The 21,468-nt window shown below is 41.6% G+C and overlaps 2 protein-coding genes across 4 annotated transcripts in view; one reads left to right on the plus strand and one right to left on the minus strand.

Annotated features, from left to right (window-relative positions):
• Positions 1-5,559, minus strand: part of SYNPO2L (synaptopodin 2 like) — a 34,804-nt gene extending 29,245 nt beyond the window's left edge. The window contains exon 1 of the mRNA XM_071564510.1: positions 5,455-5,559. Within this exon, the coding sequence (XP_071420611.1) occupies positions 5,455-5,559 (105 nt within the window). The remainder of the gene's footprint in view (positions 1-5,454) is intronic.
• Positions 5,560-8,041: 2,482 nt separating this feature from the next.
• SEC24C (SEC24 homolog C, COPII coat complex component) overlaps positions 8,042-21,468 on the plus strand; it is a 35,405-nt gene continuing 21,978 nt past the window's right edge. For 2 of the 3 annotated variants that reach the window (XM_071564506.1, XM_071564508.1), the window contains exons 1-4: positions 8,042-8,110; positions 15,566-15,768; positions 18,679-18,765; positions 21,225-21,366. In XM_071564506.1, coding sequence (XP_071420607.1) covers positions 15,594-15,768; positions 18,679-18,765; positions 21,225-21,366 — 404 coding nt within the window. In that variant the 5' untranslated portion in view covers positions 8,042-8,110; positions 15,566-15,593. The remainder of the gene's footprint in view (positions 8,111-15,565; positions 15,769-18,678; positions 18,766-21,224; positions 21,367-21,468) is intronic. The other variant, XM_071564509.1, reaches the window with a different exon arrangement.

A 21,468-nucleotide genomic window follows, 5' to 3' on the forward strand; every position in this document is an offset into this window, starting at 1 on the left:
ATCCTGTCACCTATATTTGAAAATTGCTGCTGGTATTTGCTCAACATCTATTTGTAGACAGCAGTCATATCTTCCAACATTTTACTAGGTGAAAGAAGATTTCTCTCCTCCCCTCCTTTTCTATAGCTGCTCTACCTTACATTCATTTTCCTTGAAAGTGGCTGACTCTGGAAGTACAGAAGTATTCACTTGCAGGGAATTCCCCTTTGTGCCATCAGACAGTAAAACGTGAATGTCTTCCTATCTCAGTTAGACAAGGCTACCTGAGCCTCATTTGTTTATGTTTAGCTTTTTTTTTTTCAGAGATTCATCATTTTGTTGGCTCATTATTAGTGATGCACTAATATGTCCAGGTCCTTCGCCTCTGCTATCAGTGACTGCTGGAAAGACTCCAGTTTCCTCTATTTTGTTAGCATTATTTGTGCTGGAGGTATAAGTGCCTTCCTTGCTTTGTGCTGTAAGTAACTGGGTTTCCCTCTCATTGAATAGGTCTTGTTTTGCAGCAGGATTCCTAAAGGCAGTTTTGCATTCACTTCCATCATCCTAAAGCTGCCCTGTTCATCTTTGTAAAAATTATTTCCATAATACAGCTTCACATTGGGTTTCTACTTTGATTGATTATAGGCTTAATGCTTACAACTTTTCTCAAACTAGCTATTTCACATTTTCTTTCAAGTGCATTTATACACATATCCTTACTGCAAAGAAATCCTCCAGGAACCTGATGGTATTGTTCTCTCTTACTCTCTTTTCAGAATGGGTGAACCTTCTCACCATTTGTAGCTACATCTCAGGACCATGTACTTACCCTGTCTTTTTAAAATAAAAATCTTGCCATCTATGGATCCTTTTATATTTGTTATCTTTCTTTCCTGATGACTGTTTCTGGTCAAAGATTTTTTTGTGTTATGTTGAGATGTGCACCACAGCTACTGAGCTACACCAAATCATCCTTATTTTGGTGAGAGGTAGTGTAAAATCCCACTATACTTCATCTGCTTCATTAGGTAAAAGGTTTGTTAGGAATCACAATAAGCCAATATGAATCCATAGAAGTACAACTGATTTCACTTAAAAGAACATTGCTGTAACTAAGAACAGAACAAAGATTTCCTTTGCTTTTTGTGTTCTTTAGCCTTTTATTTTCCCCTTTATTTGTTCCTCTACTTCTCAAATACTCCAATCCTTTCTAATTTCTGCAGAATGATTCATGTCCTCTGTTCATGTTTGACTGTGCTGTGTATCTGCCTACTGAGCACAACAATGCCTGTTTTTCTTTCAGCTTTCTTATTACTGATTTGATATTTTAATACAACCTTTATTTAAAAGTCATCTATTCTTTCTCACTGAGGGCTCCTCAGACACTTACAAATTTTCTTTTGTTTCTTCTTTTGTCTTACCCCCTACTCTTACAGTATCTGTCTTTATGAGATTGAATTGTTAGTGCTATCCTTTTCATACACACATCAGTAGTATAGAAGCCTTCAGATTCACATTAGACATTTTTAGCACCTGGACACTGCAAATGATTTTTGGGTGGAAGAAAACAGTCAGCTCCTGCAGGCAAGTTTAACATGAAAGCAATAGACATTTGCAGTTACAGATCTGGAACCATATAATCAATTAGTGTTAATACTAGCATTTCAGTCTTGCCTACGTTATTTAATTTGAGCTTTTTGCTCAATATTCACTGGGAAGTGTTGGAAGAAGCAATATTCTGATCCCAGGGCACGCACAGCTGGTTTGGCTCCATAAGTTTGCTTTAACACAAAGCTAGTTATTACAGAAACATAAAATGGCTTGGGTTGGAAGGGCTCTTAATGATCATCTTGTTCCAACTCCCTGCCATTGGCAGGGACACCTTCCACTAGGCCAGGGTGCTCAGGACCCCATCCAACCTGACCTTGAACACTTCCAGTGATCAGGCATCCACAGCTTCTCTGGAGAACCTGTTCCAGAGCCTCACTACCCTCTGAGTAAAGAATGTTTTTCTAACATCTAATCTAAATCTTTCTTCTTTTGTTTTAAAATCATTCCCCCTTGTTCCCCATCATTCCCCCATCTAAAAAGTCCCCTTTAGGTCCTGGAAAGCCACAATGAGGTCTTTCCAGAGCCTTCTGCTCTCCAGGGTAAACAACTCCAAGTCTCTCAGTCTGTATTCACAGGAGAGGTGCTCCATCCCTTGGATCATCTTTGTGATCTCCAGTAGACCCTGACAGATCCATGACTTTCCTGCACTGAGGATCCCAGAGCTATATGCAGTGCTCCAGGTCTCATGAGGGAAGAGGGGCAGAATCACTCCCTCCACCTGCTGACCACTCCTCTTTTGATGTTGCTCAGGGTGCTGTTGGCCTTCCAGGCTGCCAGCACATGCTGTTGGCTCACATACAGTTATGTGTGACCTAAGAGGCTGTCCACAGGGTATATAATTCCATCATCCTGCTCTAGGTGTGTCCCCAAACCTGTAACTCACAGGGAGTTGTTGGATGGCATGGAAGCTCTGTGGCAGCTGGATCCCACATGTGAAGATACAGCTGCTTTTCTACCCCTTTGTGTTAGCTGGACTGACGTTTAGAACTGATCCCTTGCTTGAAGGAACAGTTTAAACTACAGCTATGTATCCTTTCAGTCTGCAGAAAAATGGGTTCACACCTCACTTCCCATACATTTGTGTACTTTATTTAGTTGCAGCCAGTTGAATACTTTGCTACGGAAGATGGTTTAAAATGCATATGCTCACTGTACATTTTGAGTTGGCTGCAATTTGAAAAAAGCCAATAATTTAAGCCATCACTGTGAATAGCTTATGAGAGAACAACCAATTAGAGGCCCACCAATGTATCAATGTATTTGAAAAACAAACCAAAAAAAAAGAAAAAAAGCATACAGCAGAAAAAAAGATACCAAGAACAGCAATCAGTGACTGATCTTATTGTAATCTCCATATAGAAAAACAATAAAAAGATGATGATGATGATGATGATGATGATGATGATGATGATGATGATGATGATGATGTAAACTTTAGAGAGAATAAAGGCAAGAAGACTGTGTGACTGTGTAAGTTGATCCTGTAAGATGAGCAATGTGCAGGGCTTTGTAATACAAGAGCAACCCAAGCAGGAAATCCCACTTTGTGCAACACTCAGTTTTTGGAATGCCGTGCTGTTTGGTGCTATCCAATCTTCATGTAAGATTTAGTGAGACAAGTTAGGTACTTGTTCACTTGTTCACAAACAATTTTCTGTTTCTATTCAGGCTATACCACTAGGACCATCAATTCTTAGGTACTTCACAGGGCATGTTTATAACTACCTGGGGTGGAAGAATTTCCCCCTGCACTGCATTACTCAAAAATCAGATGCATGGGTGCAGTCTACAGCTTCCTCTGAAATACTTACAGGAAATACAAAGGAAACAGGAGGCAGGACATGGAGTGACTCTTAACCTAGTCTGGTCTAGCAATTCCAGCATCTCTACATAACTACAATGTATATAATTTATATATAACTTACTTGCTATACTTCATTAATTAATTTTCCAAAGTAGATTTTTATCGCTTATTCATCCAGAAAGGTATACAGAAACAATCTGACTTAGCATCCAAGGGTAAACATCTTTCCTTAGCATTGCTGTTATGACTTTTCTAGTAAAGGAGTTAAAATTCTCTCCAATGACAGCACTGGAATCCCTGATTCACCATCTGTATCCACTCAGTTGTCTCCTGACACATATCAGCTATTCATGCCTGCATGTTCTATCACATGACTCCTGGCGCTTCAGTCTCTTCTAAGAGGTTTACATTCAGATATGGCATTACTGGGCTCCTGGGAAGGATCTACAAGTCCTTTCTTTGGAGACTGTTTAAATGGAGTTGCCCATAAGACAGTGAGCATGTATGGTCACCTGGTGCCATTAAACTGGGCAATAATAGGCAAAAAATGATAATTATAAAATCAAAGTCCTTCTTGAAGAATGATGCATACTTTAAGGGTCAAGTGGATTTGTATCAGTTATATTTTTCATAAGTATTTTTAATGCAATATCCAAGTATTGTAAAACTTTATTTATAAATATATGTACTGCTACACTTAAAGTACAACACCCAGTTCTGGCTGAGACCTGCTTCTAGTTAATACCTTCCAGGAAGTGCTACTAATCCTTGAGCAATATTCCATTCACCTTAAGGTGCAACACAGCCTGGGCAATGGCTAGTTCTTGCCACTGTTCAATCCTTAGTAATCTTTATAGACACTCAGAATCTCCTCCCTCTTCAGCCCCAGATCTTGTCTAGTGAGATAAAAACAGTAGTCAAAATAATCTTAGACCCTACAGAGTTTATGTGGCCAGTGAAAATCCCATTTTCTAACAACCAATGATGCCAGACACCTGTTTCAAGGATATGGATTCTTTTCAGCACGGAAGCTCTCTGAGTATGTGCAGAAGTTGGTTTTCTGGAGAAAAATCATCTTTCTATAAGAAACATTCACTTTAGGGCCAAGCTATGGGATCCCAAACCATTTGGCAAAATTTACAGACAAACATTCTATGAACCAGGCTAAGCCAAACGACACAAAATGCTTAATTTCAAAATTCTCTGTCAGAGACATGGTCTGCTTAAGGAAACAGAAGGAGCTGGGCATAGCATTTTTTCATTCCTGCTGTTGGGTGCCTTCCAGGGAGACATCCCAACATATCATTGTGTCAAGGCTAACGCAGCTGTTAGGAGCTTAATAAAGAGTATGATTTTTCCTAATTTTTAAGCTATTCAGTAGTTTTTATGAAAAGAGAACAGTAACAGCTGTTTATTAAAAGCTGTGCAAATCAAGGTTCATATTTATTCCTTTTTTATTATTTCATCTCCCATCCAAACAATTGTTTTTCTTTAATTCTTGAAATGGTGCCAATGTTTGCTGCTTAGAGCATAAAAAATATTCACTTCCAACAGTACTGAGAAACTTCCACCAACAGAAGAGATGCCATAGAAATGTACATCTATTCTGAAAGCTGGAATATAGTGATAAAGCATTAGGGACAGCTGAGTTACAAATACGGCTTTGCTGCTTTGATTTAAATTATTTTTTCCTTACTTGGATGTCTTACACAAGTATTGAGGCTGCCATATTTGAGTCCGTTCCCCTGCACTGTCACTATGGTTATAGCTCTGCTGACAACTAGGGAGAGTTATACAGATTATAAAGTGTCTGAGCTGTACAGACCTGCTCTGAGGCAGGTCTTCACCTGACGCTTGTCTCTGCCTCAATAGCATCTATTTCAGGACCTGCATCCCACCCCACAGCCTGTCTGACCACACCACCCAAGTTTCCCTTTTAGTATCTGTTGCCACAAAAGTTCCTGCATTCCTTAACCATACTGAAAGATGCCCAAGTCAGTAGGGCTATCTGAGTTCAGGAGAACAATTCTGCACTCACAGTTCACATCTCAAGGTCCTACCTTTGACACTTGAAGGGGTCTTTTCTGCTCTGAACCCCCTTGCAGGCGGAAGCCCCAGGGGGCACCTCCAGACAGAGTGATGAGCATTTCTTCTTCAGCTCCCATGATTTCTATGCTTTAGATATTTTGTCTTCCCAGCTTCAAAACAGACTCCAGTTCTTAACAGGCAGTGTCTTCTACTCCCATCCTCACAATTCACACCACCCCTCTCCAGTCCCCCACAAGGCCCTCTCCTCACTTTCTCCTTGAAATTCACACACACAGACAAGGGAGTTGACTGTCAAGCCCAGCCTTCACTGCTCTTCTGGACTCTCAGCTGCTGCTCTGCCTATGATTAGACATTTGATTCTGCTCCTGGTAAGTGGCCAGAGTTGTCCTCCACACGTGTCATGTCAATCTCACCCTCTGTGCCCCCCCCCGCATACACGATGGATCTCTCACAGGAGTGTGGCTGAAAATAGCGCACCTCCTGTCTTTACAGAGCTTTGTCTGACACTTTTAAAGCAGGAAGTAAAACTTAAAAATTAAAAAGCATTTCAGTAAAAATTTTATTTCATCTTCCCATTCCAAATGCAAATCTTAGAGTCACCCTGTACTCAGGATTCAATAGTGTGAGTTTCAGACAAGGACATGTCACAGGCACAAACTTGTACAAGATCAGGTAGTAACACCTGACCCTATGAAATTGAACAAAACCAGCTTGCAAGTGATATCCTCTCCACTTGTGTTTTCTTCATGCAGCTAGTGTTAACAACAGTAGCACTATGTTTCTGCCCTGAAAGTCATAGGCACACTATTGACCTACTGTGCTCCCTCTGCAGCTTGCTGCTCCCTGACATCCCCTACATGCTCTCATAATATTAGACATTAGGACCAGAATAGCTGGGATTAGCTACAGAGACAGGATTTGAACAGTCCTCTGCAGGGCACTGCTTACATGGGCTCAATGGCCAAGAGAACAGCTTTGCACCCATATCATACAATAATTTGGGTTGGAAGAAACCTTTAAAGATCATCTAGTCCAACCCTGTTGCAATAAACAGGGACATTTTCAACTAGAGCACATTGTTCAGAGCCCCATCCAACAGCTTGAGTGTTTCCAGGGATGAGGAATCTGCTACTTCTCTGGGCAACCTGTTCCAGTGTTTCACCACCCTCACTGCAAAAGGTTTCTTCCTTATATCTCATCTCTATCTGCCCTCTTTTTGTTTAAAACCATTTCGCCTTGTCCTATCACTACAAGCCCTACTAAAAAGAAGTCTGTGTCCATCTTTTTTATGAGCCTCCTTTAAATACTGAAAGGCCACAATAAGGTCTGCTTAGAGCATTCTTCAGGCTAAGCAACCCCAGCTCTCTCAGCCTTTCTTAATAGGAGAGGCCTTCACAGCTCTGATCATTTCATGGCCTTCCTATGGGCCTGCTTCCAATGGGTTTATGTGTTTCCTGTGCTGAGGACCCCAGAGCTGGATGCAGCAGTCCAGGTGTGGTTTCACTGGAGTCGAGCCCTTCACTGTTTTTTGTTTAGGACCATGACAGACAAGACCTCCCGGCTATCCCAAGCCAGGGAGTTATAGAATAATTAAAATCCATGTTCCCCCTTTGCTACAAGGTTTATAATGTAATTTTCTGTTAAGATCCTGAGGACAATCCTTCCTTTTCCTTATTCTGTATGTGCTTAGCTCTCAGTGACTAACAAATATTTTGGATATCTGTGATAACTTAAGGTGCAGAGGATGTGGTTTCCCTGTGACACCATTGCTTGGTTGACTACTCCACTGCCAGTACTCACCCAGTGCCACTGCATGGTGCTCGTGGGCACACACCAACACAATCACAGAGTAACAGAATTATCAGGGTTGGAAGAAGCCTTTAAGATCATCAAGTCCAAGCATCAACACTAACCCGTACACTGCCAGAAGCCTCTTAGGCACCTCCAGGGATGGTGACTCCACTGCCTCTCCTGGGCAACCTATTGCAATGCCTGAGCACCCTAACAGTGGGGGGTTTTTCTAGCATCTGATCTGAATCTCCCCTGTCTCAGCTTTAGGCCATTTCCTCTAACCCTCTCACTGCAGGCACAGTAGAAGGGACCAGTCCCACCTCACCACAGCGTCTTTTCAGGTAAGTGTAGAGAGCAATGAGGTCCCCTCTGAGCATCCTTTTCTTGAGACTAAACAAACCCAGCTCCCTCGGTCTTTCATCATAAGACATGTTTTCTAGTCCTTTCACGAGCCTTGTTGCCCTTTGCTGGACACTCTCCAGCACCTCAGTGTCTTTTTCCAAGTGAGGGGACCCAGAACTGAACACAGGACTGGAGGTGCCGCCTCACCAGTGCCGAGTACCGCCCGGTAGTGACCAACTCCCCGCCCCTGGCGCAGAGCCGGCCCGCCCGCTGCCATGTCGCGATCCGTCACAGCCCCTTTGTGGTGGGACACGTGGCCAAGCGTCCCGCGGTGTGCGGTGCCCGCTGCCCGTGCGGGCGGTGCCGGCGGCCTCACGGTGCTCCCGCCCCAGCGGGACGTCACCGGCCGCGGCCTGCGGGCGCCTGCGCCGCATCCGGGCGCGGGCGGGCGGGGCGCGGACGTGGCAGCGGTGGGCGGGGAGCGGCGGGGCGGGAGCGGAAGCGGGCCCGGCAGCGGTGGCAGCGGCGGCGGCGGTGAGTGGGGCCCGGGTTGCTCTGGGGGGGCTGGGGCTGCCGTGCGATGCTCGCTGCAGGCGGGGGACACCGTGCCCGGGGGCCCGGCCGCGGCCCGGCCCTGCGGCGCCGCTGCCGCCGCTTCGTGCCCCGCCGAGGCCCGGCGGCCCCGGCCGGGTGTCGCGTCGGGCCCGCCGTGCTGCGCGCCGGGCCGGCTGTGCAGAGCCCCGGCGCTCCCGCGGCCGGCGGCAGAGCACACCTCGGGCGGTGCGGGGCCTGCGGGGCCCGGTGGGCGCTCGGCGGGGCCTGCGCCTCGGGCGGCCCGAGGGGCCCTGCGCGTCCCGCGGTGGCTGCGGCGGGGCCGGCGCTCCCGCTCTGCTCGGCCCCGGAGCGCCGCGGGGCACACACCCCTCTGCAGCTGCCTAATCTCCTGTAATCCGCGGAGCCTTTCCCTACTGTTTGTGCTGGGCTGTTCAGTCTTCCATTCATTCCAGCTTCGGAAGGGAGGGTCGTCCCGTGCGGAGGCCTGGAGGCCGAGATTGGTTGGATTTGGTAGTGAAACTTAGTGGTTGCCTGTCTGTGACTTTGAAAAAAGGAGTAAAGAAAAGGAGATGGCATGACCCAAACACAAGTGTAGTCTTGAAAAGATGGTTGTAAAAGATGGGACTCCTGCTTTCCAGGTAGATGGTACTTTAAACATCTTTATTTTCTGTTGTTGCAGTTCCCTTTCATTCTTTCTTAGGAATGCTTTTTATGGACTACAGTGAAGCTTAGTTTCCTTTTTTTTTGTAATTCAGAATGTACTTGGACTATTTCTCAGTATATGTGTGTGGTGCCTTAGCTCTGAGGTCTTTGTCAGAGAGGCTTTGCAAAACCATCCAAACTGGGCTGTAGTTGAAGTTCTGTTTAAACTTACTGGCTTATAGAAGTGTTTGCTGAAACACAGGTGAATTCCTTACATCTATGTCAGAAGTTATCCACAAGAGTTAATATTTGTACTGTTATGTGAAAATACAGTTTTTTCCATTTTGGTACTCAGTTAATTTTTAGCCATTAATGTGATAGTTCCATAAAAATATTTCTGGATCTTTTCTGTTAGAGAGTTCTGTAGTCAAATTTACGAAGTACTGGAGGGAGTGTTGGACAGAAATTACCATCTGAGATATGACAAGCAATTTATTTTTTGTTGTTGTTGTTGTTTACAAGCACTGTAAAATCACACCATTAGAATGGGAAGTGACTGCTGATTTTGTACTGAAGTCTTTACTGTTTATTAATATGAAGTTGTCCAGTGTAAGTTTAGAGCACTTTGTCTTTAACTTTTTTTCCTCCCCTAACCTTCTCACAGAGTAGGTATTGCAGTTATGGAGGGGTTAGAAATAGATGCAGCCTAAAACTTCAGAGCCTTCCTCCTTAGAGAAGTCTGACTTTCAATGACGTAGGTACACTGTAGAAATGTAAGGATTTCTATTCATTTTTATGTGGAACAGGTTCTTGCTTTGGGAACTACTACCTGAAGCTGTACAGCTCAGGATTCTTTATTGCTATAGACAGACTGTGAAGTGGACATTGATACAAAGAGTATGTAATTGCTTCTTAATATGCTTAACACTCATTCCAGGTTCTAATTTCATGCCTGAAAGCTGAGTTATAGCAGTGAACAGACACCTAAAGGATCATTTCTTTAATGAGTTGTTTTGTGCTTGTACATCTTTGAATGTTTTTTCCTGCTACTGTAGGACTATATTATCTTCCTGTAACACTTATTATCAGAAAGAGGGTCAAAAATCCACGGAAGAATTGATGGTTGGCTAAGGAAGGGCAAGGTACAAAGAATAACTAACAGTGATCAGCGACAAGGGCTCCACAGAGAGAAGGTGGATGTTTCTTGTTCTTTAGGCTTGAAAAGCTATGTTAGGGTTAAATTGTGAAGATGGAACTTGTTTTCATATATTCAGCAAGATTCATTGTTAACAGAAGGCAATAAAAGCATAAATTGGGAAGCATACATTAGGAGAAGCTAATCCTGACCTTATTTTGTTTCTTGTGAGTGATGGAAATTGTGTAGTGCATGCTTGTGTAGAGGAAATTAGAGCACAGAAATTTTGGATGAAAGATGGTTGTTGTTACAATGGGTGCGAAGAAAACTTGTTAGCGTTGTAAGATTCAGTCTTATTCTGTATATTCCTGTTCTTTCTTCTGGCCTCTTCTCTAAACTTGAAACTGCTCATGTAGCTTTCCAATCGAATATACTTGTGCAAAGTTCACAGAATTGAGTCAGGTGACTTCACACATTGTAACATGCACGTGGGGGTAGCTAAGAGAGAGAAATCTTTCACTGTGGTTTTGTCAGTGTTGTATTTGCAGTGACTTTTGCCTCCTCAGGGCTGCTCCTCAGAAGCAGTGCTCATAACTGAGCATTTTTCAGATCTTTTCCTGGAGCTTTATTGCAGTGGTAGAGCTGTGAATCAGTCCCACCACGAGACTTCAGTCAACAAAGAGTATAAATGTTGTTGAAGTAAAAATCTGATGGTGATGGCAGGGGCTGGAAATATTGACAGTTTTAAGGTTAGGTCAAGACTAAGCTGGGTTTTTTTTGTATTCCACATTTAAGCACTTTCACTCTTGTAACCTGAATGTTGTACTGTACCTTGCCAAGTGTGTTGAATTGGCCCTATAACACTGATTTTATTGTGGCCCTTTCGATGAATGTAGAAGTGATCAAACCTTTGATTAATTTTGAAAACTATGTGTCTTAAACGTTTCCTGTTTCTGGCAGTAACTCAGAATGCACAGATGAAGAAAATATTACCTGTGGTGTGCCGAGCTGAGAGTCTGCTTGGGCAGAAAGACAGAACACCCCATATTGGAACCCAATTGGAGTCAGTTCCAGTGTTGCCATTTGGGTTGCTTTGGTCAAGTGTAAGGGAGGCGTTTGTTAGGATGGCCCACTTACTTCCAGATTACTTGGCAGTCTGTGTTTTCCAGGACATGAGCTTCTCTTCCAGGGTTTTCTATAGAAAAAACTAAACTAGAGGTTTTTATATATGAAAAAACACAAGTAGTCCATGAATGTCTGTAGAAGACCTAGTCAAGCTGTCAGTGAAAAAAAACCTTTTGGAAGAGTGTTCTTAGCACCAGAGTCTGGGTCTTTATAAGAATAGCAAAACTTTGCTGCCTCTTCCAGAAAGTTGCAGAATGGAAGTATTAAATGCACTATAAACAATATTCTGAATTGGTCTCTGAGAATGCTGATTGTCCCCCTCTGTCCCTTTTTCCAAAAGAGAAATGGTTTTGATTTCTGTGTTCAGAAATTAGGTAGGTGTATTTCCTTCAGTTTCAGCATAGTAATAGGAGGCCCTACTGTTGTTTTAGGTTGTGTGTGTGATCTTGTTGTTTGTTTGGAGGATTTTGTTTGGTTTTGTTTTATTGGGTTTTGGGTTTTTTTAAGTGTGTCAGTCTCCCAAGAAGCTGAAACAAACAAGGCTTTTCTTTCTCTGGGACCAGTAGAAAAGGCATCTTTCTGAAGGAAAGTAATTTTGCTGTATGCCTTTCCTTTAGAGAGTGAACAAGAACTGATGAGATCAAGCTTTTCAGTTTCAAAAGGAAGTTCACAGTGAATGCAGACCATAAGAAATGATGAATGTGCAGTTTTCAGTCATTTGGGAGATTTGCTCATTGAAACAACCTCATGTGAATCACTGGGGTTTTTTTAAAGCAGGCCCTAAAAACTTCACTGTGGTCTGATTTGTTTGGATACTGAGGAATCTGGAAGCTGTTGTAAAAATGAAAATATTTCACCCACTCTCGCCTTCAATATTCTTGTGTATTTTTCTTCCTTCAGTTTGTGGCTGATCAGCGCTGGTTGTCTGTCTTGTGTAAACGCTTTCTGGTAAAACTGTATCTGTGTAACTGTTTTGACCAACATGGTCAACTGCCTTTGTACAGAGGAACAGAAACTGGCATAGAGTGACTGTTCCTGCTTTGCAGCAAAGTTGTTCTTTATGGTAATGACCACTCGTCGTAGCATTTTTCCTGTAGTGTCAGTCCTGCTTATTTGAGCTTTGTGTACCATAACTGGTGAACAGTAATATGATGTTCAACACCATGTGTTAGTATCGTGTTTGGCTTAGTTTTGGGAATGTGTTACAACTGCAAAGGAATATTGTCAGTATTTTTATCCAGTGAAATGGCCTGTTCTCTTCACTTCTCCCTGTCTGGTGTATGGGTTATTTCTGTGATTCTCCACAAACACCCCTCGTATCACAAGAAAAGGGAGAATTTTATGCTCTTTCTCCGTGTCTCTTCAAGTGACCAGGTTCTAATTTACAGATACGTGTTTTTTGGAAACAAAATGAATGTTTGATACAAATAATTTGTAGTAGGGAAGAAGGAAAATGGTCTCATGCAGTGGCAGACATCTTCCATGTCCTCAGAGGCAGATACTCTTGGCCCCGCCCTTGTGGCATTTCACATCAGTGATGAGCAAACATGCCACTGGCCTTACGTTTAGAGCAAGTCAGGCAACCAAAATAATGATGCAGCCTTGTCCCCAGCCTCAGCACTAGACTTGTTCTTGGGTCTCCGTCCTTGACCCTCTGCCAGTGCAGAGCAAGCACCAACTTGTGCTGTACTGATCAGCCTGTACTGGCTGGCACTTGGAAGGTCTGAGGTGTGTCAGCCTTTCACCTGGAACACTTGAGTTAGAACCACCTCCTTTGTGTAGCTAATTTTTCCATAAAAGTGTCAGAGATTATCTCAAAACTCTTTTTCTCTGCAAGTTGTGCGCTAAAGCAGCAAACCTCTTGGTTTTGGTATTGTGGAGAGAGCAACAAGCTGACAGATACTACCTGCTCAGGCAGGAAATACTGATACTCGTATGAGGGCGGAGAGGGAAGGCTGAACAGGAAATAGCAAAAAATCATCAGGTAAGATCACTTACTGAGTGTACACTCACAGCAGTTAAGTCAGAAGTGGTTTGCAAGGGACATACTTGAGTTGTCCTATTATACTTTAGAGAAAAAAAGCATGAAAGATTGATCTTCTGCCCTGTAGTAATTCCTTGTTCTAACACTCCATGTTCCCCTGTTCAGGGATTTCTGTAGGTGTAACTTGTGAAGAGTGCCTTAATGATTGTAGCTCAGGAAGGATCCTGTGGGATGCTGCTGCTGTGTCTGCAGCTCTTCCTGGAGGAAGGGCCTGTTCGCAGGAGCAGTGACTAAAAGGCAGGTTCATCGTGTGCAATACCATAAGCAGGGTCAGGAGGAAGAGAAAGCAGCCTCCTTCTCTGCCAGAAAGCCCTGCCCAGGTGTTCCAAGACGTGTGGGTAGAGCAGCCTTCTCTATGCATTCTCCCTTCCCTGTACCCCCACGTTTGCAGGGGACATTCTCCTGCTTTATTGTTTGTACTGACAGAAGGTGGCAGAGATTAGGTCTGTGATTGCAGTGTAGTGACATTTGTTGCCTGCTGGGGAGGGTGAGGTGAACCTTTCAGGGAGCTTGGGAAGGGAGCAGACCCCAAGTCCAGGTTTCCTGGCCCCAGTCAGTTTAAACTGTTTTACAGAATTAAGTCAAAGGAGGTGTGGGAAACCAGAATTTTAGAAGATTATACATGATAAACGTGACAGTGAGAGAGGAATCATGTTTAAAACCTCTGCAGGCTGCTGAAAATTCTGTTACACTGTAGTAAGCTGTTGCAAGTGATGTGTTACTTTCAAGAGCAAATTACCTTTAAATATTTAAGATGAGTTCTTTTTCCAAACAAAAGCCCTGTCTTTATGCAGCTTGAAGAATAAAAACGTAAAGCCTCCTTTATTTCTTTCATAAGTTTATAATTTACGTTGAGAGTGTTAGCAGCAATAGTACTGACATTTATCATATTTACTAGGTATAGGAGGTTAAATGTAGCTTTTATGTATTGTTCTAGCTTTTTCCTGTAAATAATTCGATCTCTCTATTATGATATATGTATTTTCCCTTTATGATACATTTAGATCTGAAGTAATTTCTTCATGCAGGTTATTCTTACAGAGCTGTAGTTAGTTTTGTACCTTTGCTGTACAACTGTGTTGCCGAAATAATTCTTAGGCATATTTTTGGTAATGTGAAGAACCAACCTCAGCACTGGTTGGCACAGACTAATCAGTGTGTAGACATATCAGCCTGGGTATTTGTTACCTGTTTGAGTTAAACTGTAGATTCCTCATCGGGTTCTGGGTCAACTCTCTGGTGACTGTTGCAGCTTTGTCTCCTCTGTGTTAAGATTTACTAAGTGTCTTTAACACACAAGTTCGTTATAGGGTCTGGAGAAAGATATGAAGGCAACATCTGTCTTTTGCTTTATCTTTACTTTGCATTCTTTTATACAAACAATTTTTTTAGTAAATAATTGTGCTCAACACATTTCTTTACAGTGTTAGTGTAGATAGTCTTACCTGAAGAGGATAACAGTGAACATATGGAGTGTCCAAAGGAGTACAGGGAATGCAGAATACTCCTAGGAGAAACACCAGGAGGGAATCTCCTGCCCATGAAGGCATTTCCTTGATTCTCCACAACTGAAGGGCACTGTGGCTTATCTGCCTTCTTGATGCCCTCATATTGTAAGAATTGCCTGCTTGGTGTGAGGTCTTAAAATGGCATTTCTGTTTTTCTCTTTATATATAAAGCTGGTCACTCTCTTTGTACAGTTAGGGGAGCTGGGAGTCTGTTCAGCAAGATTTCTTGTGTAAATTTGCTAAGAAATGTCTCTGCTGTCTCTGATGCTTTCAGGTGTTACTCCTTTAGTGCCATCTTTGTCTGTGATGATTTTCCATTTTGAACATCTTTCTTAGTGAACGTTCCTATTTTGGAAGATCTTCCTTTTCTGAAATTTATATACGTAACAAGAACTTTAAATCATCTCTTGTTTAAAAAAAGTCTGTAACTCCCTGTGTTGGTCTTGTTCTAGATTCTATCAAACACTTCAAGCAGCCACTTTTGTGGATGGTTAAGTGTGTGTTGCTTGTAGCAAGGAAATGTGATCATGTGAACTAACACAGAGGTGAAAGCTGAACTTGTTCAGCGTTGTTGAAGCGTTATGGAATCACTCATCTGTGTCATGAAATCTGTTTTCTGTTGCTCTGATGTTCTGTGAGATGGCAGGAGTTCACAACGTTTCTCCCAGGAAGTTAGATAATAATCTGCTAATGGAATGACAAATGATGGTACTTTTATCTAAGATAATGATCACAAGTCTAACCAAGAGGAAGCATTGAATAAGTCAATTAGAAAAAACAGTTTCTGAAAATACGGGTTTTTGAACAAGCTCTTGTAAAGCATTTATCTTACTTGAAAAAATTGCTGTGCAAGAGTGAATTACCATTAATGTTTTACCTTCCCAAGTATTTAGGAGCTCTCATTTATGTGAAAACAGTAGAGAAGTCGGCCGGTTTGGTTTTATGTCTGCTAAAAGCCCTTTTTCCTGCCCTTTTTGCAGGTGAGATTAGTTTGGGGATGTGAATACAATGAGTGTAAACCAGCAAGCTCACACGGGGCCTCCTTACGCGCAACCTCAGCCTGGCTATCAGGGCTACCAGCAGCCTGCCTACGGGGGACAGTCACTGCCAGGGGTGCCTCCCGCGCAGTATGGAGCTTATAATGGGCCAGTGCCAGGATATCAACAGCCACTCCCTCCACAAGGTACTTCTCAGTCAATACATTAAGATTGATAACCTGTGATTTGTGGTGTGCATGACATTTTTTCTATATACTTCCTCTTGTAACTCTTGTTTTGTGGTAGCAATTATCTTTTTTCTGTGTGTCACATGATGTTAAAAATCATGTTCTCCCATATTCTGAAGTTATTGTTCTGTCACTTGTCCAGTTTAGTTGGGCTTACTCTTGTTTTAGTGGCTCATAAAATTAACACGTTGAGAAGCAGTCTGCTTTTTTCTGTGTCGTGCCTCCGACCCTGAAGCACCTGACTAGAACAGTATTCCTGATGAGGTTATGAACAGTTAGGGACTATAACAGATTTATAACTCGGCCTGCGTTACATTATTACATAGAAAGATCTGCACTCCATCCTGAAAGACTTAAGATATCCAACTCTAGGCAGGAAGTGTATTTATTTGGAGTTATTTTCTCTAATGCCTTTAAATTCAAAAGACAGTTTGTGGACATGTGGCAAGCTAATGTGTTCCAGAATTTCACTGACTGTGCAGGATCATACCCCATTTTATTTTTGTGTGTTAAAGAAAGAAAGAAATGAAGTAGTTCAACTTTTCCTGTTTTCAAAAGAAGCGCTGACTTAAAATGATTAAAGAACTTTGCGAGTATTTGTATTAAGTACCTGAATTGCTTTAGGAAATTAATGGTGACTTTAACATCTGAAATGTAGAGGAGGAAATACTACTCATTGAATAGATGTATGTCTGCCTTTTGAAATCATGGACATGAATTCAGTTTTGCTAAAATAAGCACTACATGAACTTTAAAATGTTTGTTTGGATTTCAGATGGGTATTCTAAGGTAATTAGGACTATGCTGATCATGCTAATGGTCTCCATATTATTCCCCCCTGCAAGTACATGTTGAATCTTCTGCAACTTACTGAGTTTTAAACCAAACTCAATGAGAAGGAAAGAAAAATCAAAGTGCCTGTAGTTCTCTTGAAGCTAATGGAAGTGGGAGACTGAAATTTGGATGCTGAATAATTACACCGTGGGACTTTTGTCTGGAGTTAGCAGAGTAACCAAGTAGGAGAGTAAAAGTGTGATGTGATAAAGAATGGATTATTCAGTTGCTCCGTCTTCCTTTTCTTTCCTTAATCCTCTTTCTCCCATGCTCTCAATAAATCTCTTCCAATGACGCTTTTAATCTGAGAGTTTTTTACTAATTTCACAAAGGGTTTAAATTCCTATAACGTAACGAAAATCAGCTCTGAGGAGAGGAAAGACACCCTAATACCTGGGAAGGCAGAGCTCTCCAGTACTGAGTGCTCTGTTTGGCTCCTCACTGTAGCCATTGACTAACTAGTGTTTCCTGTCCAGTGAAAGGAATGGGGAGAAACTGGACTTGATTTAGTGAGAGAGAAGGTTATTCAAGAAGAACAAAAATTACTACGGATTTTGAAAAGTTTTGTCAGTGCAGCTATCTATAGACAGCAGCGTTTGGCTGTTAGGAACGTTTGTGGAAAGAAACTGATGAGCATCTTCCATCAGATACTTCAAGAATTTTCAGACTTTACAAGCCTAAAAAGAATTTCTTTTTAAGGGAATTAACTCTTTTCTACTGGTTTATTTCTGATTTGCCTTTTTTTGGAACAGCAAAAATGTGGTTCATAACAGTGCAGTAAGGACATACCTAGATATCCTGGTAACATTCACATAAACTTGTGCAGATTAAAAAGGCAGACTTTGTTTGTGCCAGTAATGATGGAAAGGTGGTGTGACATGGAGGGCAACAAGGTGGTCTCCTGTGGACAACAAATCTGTATTGCACTACTCAAGTAGCGTCTCATGTTCTTTATTCATACATAAGCAAAGGTCACCCATATTTTATGGAGATTTTTGTTCCATCTTTTCTTCTCAGATCATCCTTCCTAGACTTAGCAGACATGCATTAAGGAAATCTCAGTTGTCAAACTGTGCATTTTGGGCTTCTTACTGCCCAGGATTCCTATCTTTGAAGGAAGGAATGTAAAATTCTGAGCACTTACACAGCAGCCAGAAGTTGACCTGTGAGTGGCTGCTGAGTATGACTCCCAGGTGGGAGTGACAAAGCAACAATGCATTGTCAGAGATAGCAGACAGGTGATAGTAAAGATAACGACAGTTAGCCCTTCTACCACCATCTCCAGCACGTTTATTCCAAGTCTTTGTAGAAAGACCTTTTGTAGCTGCATAATGTAGAGGAGAGAGAATTAATTTCACAAGCACTAGAGTGGCAGGAATTTAGGGAACACTGAGGGGTGAAAGGACAACTGCCAGGGTTATTCTGTGATCTCAAATTACTTGTTTTAGGGATTTATTTTGAAAATAACAATAAAACTGCTTGGAAGTCTGAGTGGAGAAGTGTTGGGAACAGGTGACATCCTCAGCCAGGGAGTCTTTCACATCTGTTTAATGGTGACAAACCCTAACTTAATTAAATGGAATCAGGGGAATGACGTTCTTGGGACCAGAAATGGAGTGCTGTGGTTCTAGCTGAAAATACCTGTTTTTAGCTGTGGGTGTTGAAAGAACCAGGACAATTTTGCCCCAGTCTTTCAGTCAGTCTCTTGGTTTCCTTCTGATGAGGTCATGCAGCTGAAAATGCAAAGACAATTATCTGAATACCAGTAACTGTTGGGCTGTGCCTGGATTGTTTTATGCAGGCTTAGTTTATGAAACTGTTAACACTTGTAGTAGTGTAAGGACAAGAACTGTGTTGATAATATGTTATTCATGGTATGACACAGGGAGTATAGCTTAAGGTAACAATGTGGTAAATTACATGAATTTTGGGTATATGGTATTTTCTTCACTGCAGGTTGTCCTCAGTATTGGAAACACTGTCTCTTGGTGCTTTCTCTCAGGCTTGATTTACTGGTGTATTCTGTCTTTCCAGGTTACTTTCCTTCCTTGGGGTTCCCTTCGAAGGGCTCTCCTGTATCTCTCAACTCTGACACTTCTTCTCTTGCGCCTAATTTCATAGGTAAATGATGTCCTTTTGTGTGAGTGTTTGTGCTCTGTTGCTTCCTCTCTGCCAGGTTCCCATTTAATATGGATACTTATCTTGAAGGTGTGGGTACCTGAATATTCAGGCAGAGGTGGGTGGGACACTTCCCAATCTATTTGTAGGCAGCATTGCAGAAGCATAAATAGGAGATGAAGAAATAATCTTAATAGAAATCTCCTACGCATGCAGATTCACAGATAAAAACTGACTTGTGACTAATGTTTTCTGAAGTCTGGTTTCAAAATCTGAATTGGTCCATTCAGGTTCTATCAGGTAGAATCCTTAGTTTAAAAGAATGGAGTCTCCCACTTGAGAGGGCACGCAGGGTTTGAAATGATAACTTTGCAAAGAAATGAAAAATCTCACAAAGTTGTTAATGGAATTAATGAGATTTTTGTAGCTTCTGCTTTCATTTAAGGGGAGAAATAAGTTTTTACCTCCCTTGGTTATACTTAGACACCAAATATATATTATAATTATGATTCCAGAAGCTGTGACTTGAATAAGGAAATATATTTTCACAACTAGCAATCAAGATGTAAGAATTAGAAATGCTGCAAGAAATCGTTAGGTATTTTCCTTTCTTTCCAACTAGTGGTATTTTGGAGGAGCTATTTTTTTAGTGGTGTCAATTAGTTTAGAGGTTCAGGATGTTGGAATTGAAGATGACAGTCTTGGGGCTTTGAGGCAGTCACAAGCATTTCCCATTTTGCTGTAATTACTGCTGTTTTGAAGTCTGTGATGAGAAAGAACTACATCTCAAAGATGTAGGAAGGGGAACTTGAGTATTCCTCGGGAATAATGAATCTTAGGCTAATAAACCACTAGATAGCTATATCTCTTCAAGTGATTTTTTTTCAGTGATTGAGCAGTCTGTGGTAATGGTTACAGAAGTGTATTTGTGACAAGAACTAGGAAAAGAATACTTCCAAAGCTTTTTCTGAAGTAAGCATGTATTTGTCAAATGGTATGCCTGTTAAATTTGAGAGGGAAAAATGTAATATAATGTATATAAAAAAGTGTAGGTTCCCTCCAGGAATTGGATGAACTGTGCCTTCAAAAACAAAAGGTAAGAAGGCCAAATAGTTTACATGTACTATCAGAGGAAAGAAATTGCTGCAAAATAATGAAGTATATTAAATCAACTGAAAAGGTATCACAAAAGATGTTCAGAAATAACATGCAAAATAGTTAGAGATCAGGAAATGCTTAGCCAGAGGAACAGTAAGACAAAGGTGCTGTAACAGTAGTTTAGAAAAGACAAGATTTAATGAGAGAAAGGTATATCAAAATAGTGTCTCTAGGAGTAATTAAATCCTAAGTCTCAAAATGAAGAACAGGAAAAGGTTTAGTAATAAAGAAAAGAACCCAAGAAATTATTGGTTATTCATACAAGGTCTAGTTAATTCCTTCCTTGACTTGACATCCCCAAACTTGCTAAGAATTGCATGTAGCAGACAGTATGCGAGTTGAAACTTCATGCTTTGGGGTATAAATTATGCCATAGAATTGAGAAATGGCTCCCCTTATTTCCCATTTCATAATGGTTCCTCACAGGGAGTTTTCAGAGTCCCTTTAAACTTGCCATGCTGGTCACTGTCAGTGACACAACAGTGAGTATGTGTAGTCCTGGTCTCGTGGGCAGTTTATTTGTACTTAACGATACCCAATGCATGAAATGGGTTTCCTTGTGGTTAGCAGCCATGGCCATAATTGTTCTAATTATCAACATTGTTAACATGGTATTATTAAAATAGAAGTTTATAGTCTCTTTTTGGGAACCAGGAACTGCAGTTGGTCTGTTGGTGTTGTATCCAACGTTGTGCCATCTGTGGAAGGACTGATTTCTGAGGCAAATATGTTTGGTCTGTGACTGAAGCAGCTCAGTGTGAAAGATGGGAAAGTATTTGTGTTAGACTCCAATCCTGAGAGGCTGGAAAGAACCATCTGTGGGGACCCCCATTATGTTATCTATAAACACAGCTACTCAAATGTAATTTTTGAAAACTGAATCTACTTGCATAGCCTGCTTACCTTGCAAGTAGGGAAAACTGACCTGTAATGGACATGAGGTTCCATGTAAATACTCCTCTTGGTCTGGATAAAAGAAAAGCGAACCTGAAGGAGGAAGAATTCAAAACCTTACTGGCAAGATAATAGGGTTTTTTCTTCATAAAAGATAAAGTTGTCTTTTGAAGACCCTCTGCAGCACATATTTTCTGCTTGATCTGTGTAGAGTTGGTAACTGGTAACACTGCTTAAAATATTTGTGCTTTCATTTTTGCTAATTCTAATATAGTTGTATAAATTATTTGTTGCTCATAGTTACTCATGATACAACAACTCTGCACTTGGATTTTTTTATGGTAGTTGGTTCAAACCCTTGTTTCTCTAATTTGTGATATTTTAGTGGTTTTTTTTCCTAATGACTGTAGGTTCATTAAGAGCCCCACCACCTTCTGGAGCTCCCCCTCCAGCCTCTGGAGCGTCTCATCCTTCTGGCCCCCTGGCATACAGTCAGTTTGAACATGGCGATGTGCAGAATGGCATTCCAGCTTCAGCGGCCCCCATGCAGAGGTACATACAAGAAGAGCAAATTGTAACAAAATCCTGCCTTGGTAAACCTGAGTCTAGACATTTTAGGATCTAAACCAAACGCAGTTCCTGTTTTTTTTTCTG

This window comes from Pithys albifrons, chromosome 9 (assembly GCF_047495875.1).
Source record: "Pithys albifrons albifrons isolate INPA30051 chromosome 9, PitAlb_v1, whole genome shotgun sequence".
Classification (NCBI taxonomy): Eukaryota; Metazoa; Chordata; class Aves; order Passeriformes; family Thamnophilidae; genus Pithys; species Pithys albifrons.